The sequence below is a fragment of the Aricia agestis genome, chromosome 4, assembly GCF_905147365.1.
Source record: "Aricia agestis chromosome 4, ilAriAges1.1, whole genome shotgun sequence".
Classification (NCBI taxonomy): domain Eukaryota; kingdom Metazoa; phylum Arthropoda; class Insecta; order Lepidoptera; family Lycaenidae; genus Aricia; species Aricia agestis.
Window position 1 is genome coordinate 14,163,575 of NC_056409.1, and position 14,081 is coordinate 14,177,655.

The following is a 14,081-nucleotide window of genomic DNA, read 5'->3' on the forward strand; positions in this document are numbered from 1 at the left end:
ACAAAACACTTAAATAATGTAACATGTCACATTTTTAAGTAAAATTAAATTTGATATCTATTTTAATTAACAATGATGAAACAATAGTTTGTTTGTCGTCAAAATGTGTATCAATACAATAAAAAAACATTCACAAATACAATATGTAACTTTTGTCACGATTCTGTGTTTTGCGTCAATATTTTATGAAACAATAAAATAATGTTTGAGTATTTATTCATACCGCGTTAGTCAACATGCTACTTAATATTAAAGTTAAACAATTTCACACTATCTCTAGAGACGATACAAGAGAGCACACAAAATCCAAAGCACCACACTAAAGTACCAAGATTAGTTGTAGAAACTATAAAATCCAATATTTGTAGATAAAAAGCACTAGAAATAAAATTATCAAAGCGAGAACTATAGAAAAAGCACCTTTTGCTGTGATAGGAACGAATTAGTATAAAATATAGTCAACACCCCCTTAGTTTGATACTTTAGCAGTTAATAAAATACTGTATACCTGTTACGATATGGTGCACTACCCAAATATAATAGTATTCATATTGCGACGACCCATTTGTGCCATTACGAGTCTAGAGTTAGGCTTCTTAAGTAACTTATCTGGCAAACAAAAGAAAAAATAAAATAAAATCAGTACGTATAACACGCTACATACAACACTCGGGAGGTGAACATTATCTTGAATGGTCACTCGCATGCTCTTCATAAACATTTTCATTCTTAGGAACCTATAATTTTGATATAAACTTTAATTTTGATCCCAAGAACTGGGGCCTATGAAATAATGCTTACAATTTACTTCTCAATTTCACGAATTTTTTGGCAATCTGAGATCGTTTAAAACAATGACGTCGCTTCGAATACATACAAAAACACGCCGACCTTAACACGAATATGGAGATTTGTCGATGATGTATATGTACTAATAGAGGTGGAGGTGTCAAAAGCCAATTGAATGAAAATTGCAAAAGCCAATAATTTATGCCACAAAATCTTACGCGCTGATGTGTGAGCAAACACCGCGGGATGAATAAACTGTTACTACGAGCTACGTGGATACAAAGTATTAAGACCGTTCGGTCCGACTACATTACCAATATAAATGACCAAATATATTATTTTTTAATATTGACAAATAATAGGTTTTGTGTGATTCCTTTGTGTAAACGATTATTAACATAGTAAATTATTTTTTTAACAAAAAGGCGATCAAAAATCTTACCAATAAGAAATGCGCAAATTTTAAGCACTAGCAAAGCAACTAAAGGCTTCAAATAGAAATTGAGCTACACAATTTGTTACAAAATGTTTATATAATAAGTATAATGTTATAGATTATAATATTAGTTTTAGGAAATATATTTTTTAATATCATGCAGTGACAGTATCTTTACACTGGAACTAAATATCTATTATAGCATAACCCTTGCTAAGAAGCCAACCCTAAAATCAATAACAAGTTTTTCAAGCATTTTATTTAATAAGGACAGAAATTTAGGGTTGGCACTTTTGTAAAAGTTTCACTGATTTCAATCATTTAAGTAAGCATTTTTTTAATTACTATGAAGTTTAAGTCTAAAGCTAGTTTGATGAACACAAAATATTTAAAAATTAAAATAAATAATATATTTTGACTTTCATTTATTATATAATTAAAAAAACTAAAAAGGATATTTTAATTAAAAACGATAATGTAAAATGTTACAGACACTTAAAATAAAACCCACATAATCATGTCATGAATTAAATATCTAAAATTGTTCAAATGTATATTGAATTTCAATATTTTTATCAAAGGGTATTTCTATAATCCACAGACAATTTTGGAGCATTTATTTTTAATATTCAATAATAATTATTGTAATTAAAATCGTTCAATCACAAGTTCAAACTACAAATTATATTTGTTCTAAAATATTATGTAACTACATAAGTACGTTAAAAATGTTAGTGGTTTCATATCATACTCCGCTACAAATCAGTTACCAGACCAAAGACCATAGGAGACGCGTTAGTCAAGTGACCGAAACTGCTGTTATTAGTATTGTGCGATGAGTTGAGTATGTTTGTGGACGAGTTGTGTAAGTTAGACGACGAGTTGAGCAAGTTGGTCGACGAATTGAGCATGTTCGACGAGTTGTGCAAATTGTTAGAAGAGTTAATCAAATTGCTCGACGAGTGGTGTAAATTGTTAGACGAGTTGAGTGCGTTAGTCGACGAGTTGTGTAAGTTAGACGAGAGGACGTTCGTCGAGTTCAGTACGTTGGTCGAATTGTTTAATGCGTTAGTGAGATTGCCGGTCGAGTTATTAGTCGAGCTGCTGGTTCGTCGGATCCGAATCGGCTCGTCGGCGTCGCTGGGCAGTGATTCCGGTCCGTTCTGTTGCGTGCCGTGGAATTTCGAACGCATCTGTGTTACTAGACGTTCGAGTCTGCAAGTGAGTTTAGCCTATAGATAGTATGCACGATGAAGCGATGGATGATAGTCTACGTTCGTCATTTCAGTATCACTTTCGACCACAGTATGGCGGCGAGGAATAATGTTACGATACTCACGGATACCGTCCTGGCCGAGCTTGTTAAAATACATTTCAATGAGGACTATTGTTAAATTATACTAATAATGCGTTTTGCGAAATAGCTTGTTATATTATATAAGCAAGTATTTTATAAATGTACTTTAAATTAAATCTTAAAAGTTGTTGCAATTTACATGAAATAAGAAACATTGAATTGCACATAATTATAAGAAGTTACGGAAGCATGTTAAGTATTTGTATAAAAAAATATATAAAAATTCCTAAATACTATCAAAGTGTATATTTCGACATAAGATATCCTTTTGTTTGACATTTACCATGCCACAAACATGTAGCCTTGATAATCGGATTGAACTGCGTGTAACTAGTATTGATACTTACTTATGCGCGTTTTCCTCGGCGCTCTGTTTCGCTTTCCGCATATCAGCCAGTTCCTTGCGCAGGCGCAGCCTCTCGCACTCGGCGTCCTCGTCGTTGCCGTTGGTTACTCGATTCTCGGTGTGTTCTTGGCTGTTAAATAAAAAAAAATACCAATAGGAATCCATAGCACCGCACAGGCATGACTACACTGCAGCGACGCGACGCGACACTTCAGTGTGAGTGCCGTGTCGCGTTGTTCTGCTGCCACCTATAGTTTGTGCGTTGTAAGATGATATGGGTGACAGTTTTCATATTCCTTGCTACGGATTTTTTTTTTACAAGAAAACAAAAAAAATCAAAATGTAATAAATTATATTCCATCTACAAAAACAAATGTTTCCTAAATTTTTGTAAATGAATAAAAATGAAAAGTTGCTAAATGCTAACTTATTAACATAAAATTATAAATATTAACTGTGAAATAGGAGTATAAAATTATTGTTACGAAAACATTTTAAAAACGTCAGATACATGAAACGGAACTTATGTCAATAGAGATTGACTCTGTTGAATCGAAATCAAATCGATAAAAAAGGGCGGCCATCTTAAATCGCCGGCACCACTGAAATGTCAGTACGAAATCGACAATTTCGATTGCAATTCCTTAACGAAGTGATTCGATATTTTTAAATTATCGAATTATAATGTGTCACGACTCACGCATATCATCATAAAACGCACAAACTATAGTGCGAATATTTGTGTCATACTGAGCCGCGTCATTTCGTAGAAGTGTAGTCATGCTTAGTTCTGTTTGAACTAAAAAGAAGCTTGGAACTGTATGTCATCACTATTATAAACGAGCCATTGGTCTAGTTTCATAATTTACTATCCTATCCTTTCTTGTAGAAATATTGAAAAACATATTTACGTTTTCAGCGTATATTACAACTTAATAATATAGACTTGTTGAAAGTTCTAAATCCATCCAATGTTTGTGAAGCATACCCATTCGTCAACCTCAAGGTGCGCAGTTCGTCCTCCAGCTTGGTGATGCGATCCATCATGCGGCGCCGGTCCGCCTCCGACGCGCGCAGCGAACACTGCAACAAAGGGTTAAATAAATAATAGGTAAAAAAACACGCTTTTATATTTTTTTTTTCAAAAATTTTAACAAATTATTGCATTGTCATTGGCTCTTAATCAGGTCAGGTTGACATCACAAGAGAACTACCAAAACCACTTGTCGCAGTTCTTTCATCAGAAGCCCCAAAATTTTTATAGCAATGGGATCATGTCCCTACTAACAAGGTGGCAAAAAGTTATCGAACAAAATGGCACTTATATACTTTAGTCAATTGTAAATAAACTTTATAAAAAAAACCTTTTGAATTTTTATATAAAATGCAAAGACACTTCACCCCAACCTAATATTAAACTTTATTACTTACATTTTTTTCTAATTTTTTTTTATTATTCGATAAAGTAAAAGTCGGTACAACTGTTTTTAAATTTTGATGTAGAATTAATCACACAATGGAGCCCAATTTTCCAGATAAGATAATTTTCTAGTGTAACGTATCCTTTTTTAAAAGAATCTCTATTTCAGGCAGGCAGTATTGTGGACGGTGTAAACAGCGCGAATTAACTTATGTGTGCGGCGGCGTGCGGCGCGGGCTAATGTATTCCTAGGCACGCTGACCCCGAGCCGCTGACACGAAGGACCAACGGTAGAGTTGGGAGTTGGGACTTGGGACACACAATGCAGTCGATATTATTTTTGTCTCACAGGGAAAGCTAATTGGCAGTCTTAGAATAATAAGACTTTCTGTTGTACTATGAACTTTTAAAGTGCCAATAATTTGGTGATTTACCTTATTTTATGTGTATACTGTATATGGTGTGCATTTCGCATCGTAGAGCAATTTCTATCGATTATCTTCGTTTCTCCGTTAGTTATAATCGATAGAAATTGCCGAGAAGAATAAAAATATATTTCTTGTAAAAAGTTGCCAAGACGGCATAAGGTTTACCCTGTGAAAAGAGATGAGATCTAATGTAGAGCCAAGCTTCTGAATCTACACGGCCTAACTCTACTGACCCTAACTTAAACAAATTCTACATATCAGTTAATATTATGTATGGCTCGGCTGTTTCGTTACTAACTGCAGAATTCAGAACAGAAACTAAATATTCGCATCACCTCTGCGACGGTAGCGAAACGGGGAAGCCATACATATTTACTGGTATGTAGAATTTAAGTTAGGGTCATTAGAGTTAGGCCGTGTAGATTCAGAAGCTTGGCTCTATAATATGAGATCTCATATCTTTTTCACAGGATAAACCATAATATGTGGACGTCTCGGCAACATTTTACATGAAATATTTTGGTGGAATAACCATATTTGAGTTAAAAATTAGAGTCTTTGTCGAAATATTAATATAGTAGCCTCTACATAAATTTATTTAACTTCGACACAGATACAACGTTATAGGTCGTGTAGTGTACAACACTATGGGAGTAAAATCCTGCAAAAATGAAGATTTTTAGACGACTTCAGAAAAGTTTAAAGCATGAAATAATGAAAAACCTTTCCTTACTTTTTATCTAGTTCTTATGTAACTCTTTAGGCTATTTAGAAATAGTTTACTAATTTGATGCCAGTCTGCCTTTGCATAAATTGTTGCAAATAAAAAAACAGCAAGTCATGTTGAACATCGTATCAGCAGATTTCAGGCCAAATATCGACGCATCAGGGATATTTGTTACAGGGTATTAGACGTATGTCTATAGGCCGGACAAATAGACACACGACCCGGCTAATTTTGTTTGTTCCGCCGCGCTGGTACGTCGTCGGCGCTAATATATTGCCATGATGGACATACACACGTTTCAGTGATACTTTGTCAGAGAGGAGAGTGAACCTTATGCGACCGACATAAGACATACTCTCAGAGAAATATGTAGGTAGAATAACTGCGAACGGAATGGAACCGTTCATAATTGATGTTAGACTTTTACATGGATTTTCTTGATCGTCCACACCTCAAAAATCAATTCTTCTTTCTTCTAATTTCATGCATAATTTTTATTTTGTTTTAAAACGAGTATAAAATTTATTTGTTTCCTAAAATAAAACTTCCTGACACTCACAAACAGTCTGGATATGAATATGTTCTTGAAAAGGGATTTTTCCAACTTTGGTATATTTTACTGAATTTTCTCACTTTTTAAGACATTCGTTACGCTGAAAAAAGTAATATTTACTGTTACTCCTCCCCCTTCCTCCCCTAATTACCTCACGTAATTCTTGGACGCCCCCCACGTACTTCCATACACTCACGTCCCGAAAGATTTCTCCAAGCTTTTCATATAATTACTTGTACGTGATTGGATTTGCAAACGATTTCCACGGGAGAAAGTTTACGACTGTGTTCATTTAAATTACTATTAGCGGCTAACCGACGCTGGTCCTTAGCACTTATTTTGTTACTAATGTGGCTAGCGAGTAATATTGTTGCATAACAGAAAAAGCCACGCAGGCAACGGTCCTCGTAGTTTTTCTCACTATCTGTCAGTTTCTAGTTATCCTCGGAGATTCACCCTTGTGTTAAAGGTCTCGGCACTCTCGGCAGAGGGAAAATATTTCTGAACGAACTACACACGCGGTATAACAATTCTACAAGACCGTGTTTGCGCGTCATCCTTCTAGTTGTGTACTGCTACTGTCAGAACTAGTACCGCTTGTAAAAAAGCACGTCACACGCAGCCATCCAAGTATCATTTTGAATGATACAAAACCATCCTTGTAGATCTGTATTTATTATGCGAATGCGACTACTTGTGAGAAACCTAAATGGCCTTGCTATATAGAAACCTAAAAATCCTAAGGGTGGGTTGCACCAGAGGCGTGGTTAAAGTCAAAGTTATAGTTAAGGCTAATTTAAATTTAACCTTAACTTTGACCACAGAATTTGACAGAAGACGTTGCTGGTTCAACAAGGCTTTAAATGAACGTGGTAAAGGAGAACTGTCAAAAATGGCGATTTTATATGATGACAGCGTTAGATCCTTTTTTCCCCACGTGCATTAAAAGCCTTGTCGAGCTCTATGGTCATGGTTAAATATGGCGTCCATTTTTGACTTTAACCAAAGATTTCACATTTTGCAATGTAGTTAAAGTTATACAGACTACAGTTATAGTTAAAGTAGGTTGGTGCAACCCACCCTAAGGTGAAAGGTCTAAATCAGTCCAAGGGTTGCTATTTGGACCATAATTTGAAAGAACTTAGTAAGTCCAAATGTGTGCTTATTCTTAAAGCTACAACAAATCATACCAAAAACGCCATAACGGTACCAACAAAGGGCAAAACGGGTTTGGTTAGAGCGCCTTATCCGTGGCATTTAGCGCGGGAACGCATTAAGGTGGTGTTAAGCGGTTGCGCGTTTTTGCACTTCAATTAACTTATTACGAGCGCCGGAGTGGAGGTGCTAACCACACTTCGCCTACACAGCGGTTTGCCGTTGCATTTATCAGCCTCTGAAAATTACTTGGGAATGTTACTTAGGGATTGGGCGGAAATATAACAACGAAAGAGCAGGCAGCAGAGCATACGCACCTATGCACTATGTTACCTTATAAGGGCCGTAATATTGTTTTAAACTTTAAAGTGGCAACACTCTTCAAAATTAAAAAAAATATGATGACAAATAGATTTGGGACTACGCCTAATCTTTCCCTGTTAGTTTTGGTTAGGCCTGGGTCAGAGCTTAAGAAGTATTCTTGCGTATTGCGCTCACACTTGTGCACTAAAAACAACTACTTCATTTTTAGAGAAAACAAACAAATTAAAGGAGTATATAATATGAAGGAATTATGAAAATACTGATAACTATAAAATATTTGCTTGGCTTTACGACGATAGCTTTGCTATGTGTGTTTTAACAGTTTACTTATTGATCGATTGTTAATTGAACCGGTAAACTGGGTTAGGAATCTTACGTATTAGGTAACTCTGACGAATCACGGGCATATCTCGCCTTTGATCAAGAGACGGAGGGATTAACAAATCCTTAGCTAACTATTACTTACTATTAGTGTAAGTCCATAGAGAACCCTTATTGAAGCTGGTGCCTTACTCCCGAAACTGATATCGATTTCGATTTGCGATTTCAACGGTTTTTTGACACTTTAGCCATCTAAAATATGTCTAAAAAATGTAAAAAAACCGTTGAAATCGAAAATTTAAATCGATATCAGTTTCGGGAGTAAGGCACCTGCATTAATTGCTAATTTCGACTCTGAATTATTTTTTCTTATTTCAAAATATCTGCAATTAGTATTTTAGCATTATAAGCAGGTGAGATATAGGTGCTGGCAAGTAGAATGCTTCCACCACCGCGGATAGACTCCTCATTAATCATATTCAAGAGGCAAAATTTACAAAAATCCTTTTTCTCTAGGCATCTGGTCAGGATGCTAGGTTATTCAGGTGGACCTCGACAAAATCTCCATTTCGACTAAGGCCGAATAGTCAGTACTTAAGATGCGACCCGGTCTCAAGACGCTGTTCGGCTCTGTGATCGGTCCAAATTTTGACAGCCAACCAGTCCCAGAGCCTGAACCGTGTCTTGAGACCGAGATGCATCTTGAGTACTGACTATTTATACCGGCCTAAGTATCGCTATGTAATATGGAGTTTGTGATGTGTTATGTCGAATCCTATCTCTCTTTGATTACTAATGTAGCTATCAAAATTTCGAACATTCCCTTAGTACCAAACTTGGACTCTACTAATAAAGTAACGGAAGTAGGTACATCAAGAAGGAACAAATTCTACATACACTCATGTATTATAAATTCCGTAATTTCTTTGAGGAAATAGCTCCACATTTGCGGAGGGTTTCCTCGCGATTCGGAGCCCACATCTCGCAATTATAACGTCCACAGCTACGTTACCTCTAGTATACCCTTTATGCCGATGTAATAGGGATGATTTATAGAAAGCTAGAGGTGGTTTAACAGTGAACGTTCGGAGCAGGAGTCGGGAGTGACGTCACGCGGGGTGGCGCCCGGGCCGCGCCATCCACTCACATCTGCCAATATTTACTCAGCGCCCCTCCCCGTACGCACCCGCTCATATTTCAAATGCCCCGATGTGGGGAGACACTAAAGACTACAAAATACCGCGTAACGTCCGCCGTCTGTCACACAGACGCGTAATTTACTGTAACATTTGCCAGGTGATAAAGATTTGAATGGAGAATTTTCTACCATTTTTACAAGTTTTCTACAGTTATTACAAGTTTCTAAAATGCAACTACAAATTAGATGCTAGATTCGAGCTTTAACGCTGAAACAACAATTCAACTAAACTTGAATTGTAATCTAAAACGTTGAATACAAGTTATATTAGTAGTCGCACATTTTTGGTTTCTGCTCAAATGACAGCGGCATAAAATATACATGTTTCGATATTCGTATTAAAACAATATTAATGTACTGTGTGCGCACTAAAATACTTATTTAAATTGGATGATGAAATCATATTAGCTCCGAGTACTAACATTTTACCAACGTAGCAACTACACGTCTATTATTTTTAAATGCAAGTCGGGAGCCTTGGTAAGAGTGATTCTCCGACTAGGAAAACAGTCTTACTAAAAAACTTAAAACTGTCAGTTAAAAAAAAATAAGTAGACATCAAAATGATAAAACTGTCTGGTAACTCTAAAAACATGACCATATACGCCATATCGGTGTAATAGGCGGCCTAACAACTCGTAATGCCCCACAGTACGGAGCGGGTGAATCGATGCGTTTCGCTCTTACCGGTTGTGCGACTCACGGTGATTCTGTAATCCGACAAACGCACGGGTATGAAAACTCAACACCCCTCGCACCCCCCGAGCAAATCCCGCTGCTAAAATTCGAATTAACAATATAAAAGGCATGTACTGTATGTGTTATTCCTATTCGTCATAAATTTTGGGTACATTTAAACTATTGTTGTAGAAAATCGTATCCATACTTAATATTATAAATGTGTCTGTCTGTCTGTTACCTCTTCAAGCCCATACCGCTGAATCGGTTTTACTGAAATTTGGTATGGAGCTACTTATTATATATACTACTTAAAATGGTAATAATGATATCGTATCTATCTACTCATGAATGTACAAGATTATTAAATAATACTACAAGATTATTTATCTCATCACTAAATCTCTATGTTATTGTAAGATCAGTTATATGCAGTCATTTCGTTTGTAAATTACCGGTATAGTGATATACTATTTTTATAATAGGAGAGTCTTTTAAGATGGAGAGGAAAGAGAGATTATTATGGAGGTGAAGAATACACCAGAATGTGACGTTTATTTTAGTTGATGCGTAGGGCATCAACTAAAAAGTTTTAGGACTCAGGAGAAGCTTTGTTCTTCAGGATGGGCATTTTTGTTTGCTAACAATTATTAATCGCCCAGCCTAAAATGTATTATGAAGAATTTTACAAAGTAAAACGTGATATTACATACATATACGTATTGAAATGTGACCATTAGAGTGCATTTGTGTCTGAATAGCGGGTGTTTCGCAAATAAACACAAGACACGGAGGTGTGACGGCCAGAGTGTCGAGGGCCCTTAACGGACCACCCAGCTAGACGTGTAAACACACTTTAATAGCACCGAATCCGAAAAAAACCGAACATTTTTAAAGGTAATAAGTCAATATTTTTGTTTACACAACGTCAGGTATGCTATGTGGCATTTAGCGAAATCCTGAATCCAAAAGTTGTATAAGCTATGGTATGATTAGATGATTTATACGACAGTATTTTTTTTTTAGTTAGGTAAGTAAGTTCAATTTTGAATATTAAAGCCTAAATACCTTTAAACTACTAAACATACAATTTCTACTAATAACTATTAATACTAAACACAAAGGCTAGACACATAGTCCAGAACCAAGATATTTCATTAATTATTTCAATGTCGATGATTAAAATCAAAACTGTATGGAATTAAACATTTGGTATTGCTATATTTTTAAAGCCTTATGGGTGAGGCCGGCAGTTTTTGCTGATTTGGACTGAATTATTGCGTTGGTAGCGTATATACTTCTACTACAAGAAAAAGTGTCTACGCTACTCTACATACTAAAATGGTAGCGATTTTTTATTTCTACGCTACCGTAGAAAATCAAACTTATCTCTGTAAATAATAGGTACACAATGTGGTTTGTATTATACTCCCAAACATGGCCCTTTTGACTACTCACATGATGCATTGATAGTTTTATGTGAAAGAGTAATACTTACATGTGTCACAAAAACACTTCCTTTGAAAAAACTGTGTACACAGCCCGTCTGAGGTTCAAATGTGAACTGTCGAAAAATGGCGGATATTACGAGATTTTTCATAAAGTACGTAAAAACTCAGCATTGCCACCTCCCTATTTTACCTTCTCTAACACGATAATAATAAATGGGTAATATTGGTGACGTTTAAAAAGTGGGGTAGAATTAATGTTTCTAACGATTCGATTGATTTTTAAAAGTTTATAAAGAAAGTTATCTTCAAATACTATAAAAATTAGGTGAGGTATAGCCATTTATATATAGGTAAGTATTCATAACTCTTCAAATCTGTCATACTTACTGCTACAGAAGTAGTAGATAGTTGAAGTGCACCTTTTCCACGGCGGATGGCATTTTTTAAGCTATTTTCTTACCTTTTTTTATGTTTGATTGTAAATATATTTTTAGACTATGATTTGAACCGAAATAATTCTAATGCATTCTTGAGCGCTTTATTTTCTTCGTTAGAATCAGTTTTCGAACATATTAAGATAAACACAATAATTTTTAAAATACCGAGGGCGGAGAAAAATTATTACCAAATCAGCAAAAATTGGCGGCCTCACCCTTATGTCAAATTTTATACTTTTTTAGATTTTTATTATCTTTAGTAAAATTAACGTAAGCGTCTTGGCTAAGGACTTGTTATCAACCAAGTTGCCTTCGCTGACTATAAGGAAGTTTTTTAGAGATTGAATACCTCTAGGACATTGTAGTTTCAGTGACATAATATTATTATGCCAAATCCCATACGCTATAACTTATAGGTTATTGGCTCCGGTTTTTAAAAAATTCTTAAAATCTTTCATCGAAAATAATCTAGAATGTATGATTTTAAAAAGCGCCAACTATTAGCAAGATTAGGTACTAAGTCGTGACGGAAACCGTGACAACGCGCTCGCTCGCACGCTCGAACACTCGTTGGAAAGACGTTGCACGTTTAGTTCCACAGATGGCGTTGCTACCCATAACTTGAAATAATGATATTATCACAGCTTACCTTTATTTCCTCCAGGGTTCTGTCAGATATTTTTGATTCCGCAGATATTATTCCACTCTGAAAAAAAAAAGAAAAAATAGTCGCTATAATTATTAGGTTCATTATACAAAATGAGATTACGCTAGTACTGTAGAAAATCGGTATCATTTCTTTGATGTTTAAGTGGTTCAATAACATTGATAATATTCTATTTTTACGGCTATATTGCTAGGTCTTAAGGTTAGAGATTACGAAATGAACAGTACATATATTCCTAATTCCTTTCACACCAAAACATTTTTGGCGATAACTATTCTGGCATTCTCTGGTTGTTTGAATCATTAATGATATTAATTAATATCAAGTAATATATTATTGAAGAAGTATAGTAGAAGACAGTAATACAAAAAGGAGGTAGCCTTGCGCATGCCAAAAGAATAATGAAAATTATAAGAAGACTTAGTTAAATAAACTCTTAATAAATATTCCAAGAACCTCCAAACGCGGTCAGAACCTTCGATCACTATATATACGTCAGAACCTTGAAACGACGAGATAATACTTATCGCCCGCGAATAATTATCGTTAGATATCTTCGTTAAATGTTGCTGCAAGATCACGATTATTTTTGAAGATAGGGAAAGTGTTAGGTAAGGGTGAAGCCAAACGAACGTAATTTGTGAGTCGCAGAATTTCGGCTGGCAGAAATTCAGTTTCATACAATAGTCCCGTTTGATTCACACGAGCGTAATTTTGTGAGTCATGATGTGTATGAAAAGATATTTATGCGACCGAAATTCTGCGACTCACGACTCACAAAATTACGTTCGTTTGGCTTCACCCTAAACATCTTCCAAGGTTTTCAAGGGCTAATAAACTATTTAAATAAACACATAAAAGAGATCTGAAAAAAACTTGATGCCTCTACTAGCGCACTCTAGAAAAAGATCATTCTAGATCTTCTAAAATCTTCAAATTAATATTAATCTGTAGGGCGCTCATTTATGGCTACTTCACTTAGGTACACTATAGCCTGTATATTCCTACTACTTTGCCTTTCTGTGTGTCTTTTCGTTGAATCATGGCTTCCAAGGGGATGAATCGATTGGGATTTTTTTTGGTAACGTAATCTGTTACATTTGCGAGTTATATCTACATTCTAGACTAATTCTATTAATTTCTACTTGACGAATTAGTATATTTCGGTCAATTAAGTAAATATAGGCTAACCGGCAACAAGGACTAAGCTCACCTGTCACCACTACAGCTGTAACATTATTTATCAGTATTAGTTACAATAATACATAGACGTCACACAACGATACAACACTATTATAGGTCATACGGTGTCCAGTGGTGCGGAATAACGCCCATCCGCCAATCCGTCGACGTCACACTTTTTGTGATCATGTCGATAGACTCATTACCTTGTTACTAATGTTTACTAATTCGTATTGTAAGTAGTAACCTAGTACATTTTTGGTTCCAATTTAACTCCATTTTTATCGCATTTTAGGGTAAGCATGGGGTACGCTTATGTTCGCGATTTATTTTGGCAGTCGTTGTTTCTGAAACATCGCCTTCCAACTTCAAACATATAAAATTACTAATGCTGAGAGCCTTAGCGGATTTTTCACACCATACCGAAGTTCCGCGGCGGAAGTTCAGCATGATTACGTCCGCGTCAACAATGTCAAACGCATACAATATAAGGCTGTTTACACACACTCCGCTGCATACATTTCTATGGACCCTTTCCACACGGCGCCGCTGCTGCTGCGGCGATTCTTTACCGCAGCGCGCGCGGCGGCGAAAACGCTGCCGCGTCGGCGC

General features: G+C 35.8%; 1 protein-coding gene across 1 annotated transcript in view; it reads right to left on the reverse strand.

Moving 5' to 3' along the window:
* Positions 1-1,864: 1,864 nt before the first annotated feature.
* Positions 1,865-14,081, reverse strand: part of LOC121726528 — a 28,482-nt gene continuing 16,265 nt past the window's right edge. The window contains exons 4-7 of the mRNA XM_042113924.1: positions 12,270-12,326; positions 3,917-4,011; positions 2,930-3,058; positions 1,865-2,440 (exon numbers count right to left, since the gene is read on the reverse strand). Of these exons, the coding sequence (XP_041969858.1) occupies positions 1,981-2,440; positions 2,930-3,058; positions 3,917-4,011; positions 12,270-12,326 (741 nt within the window). The 3' untranslated portion in view covers positions 1,865-1,980. The remainder of the gene's footprint in view (positions 2,441-2,929; positions 3,059-3,916; positions 4,012-12,269; positions 12,327-14,081) is intronic.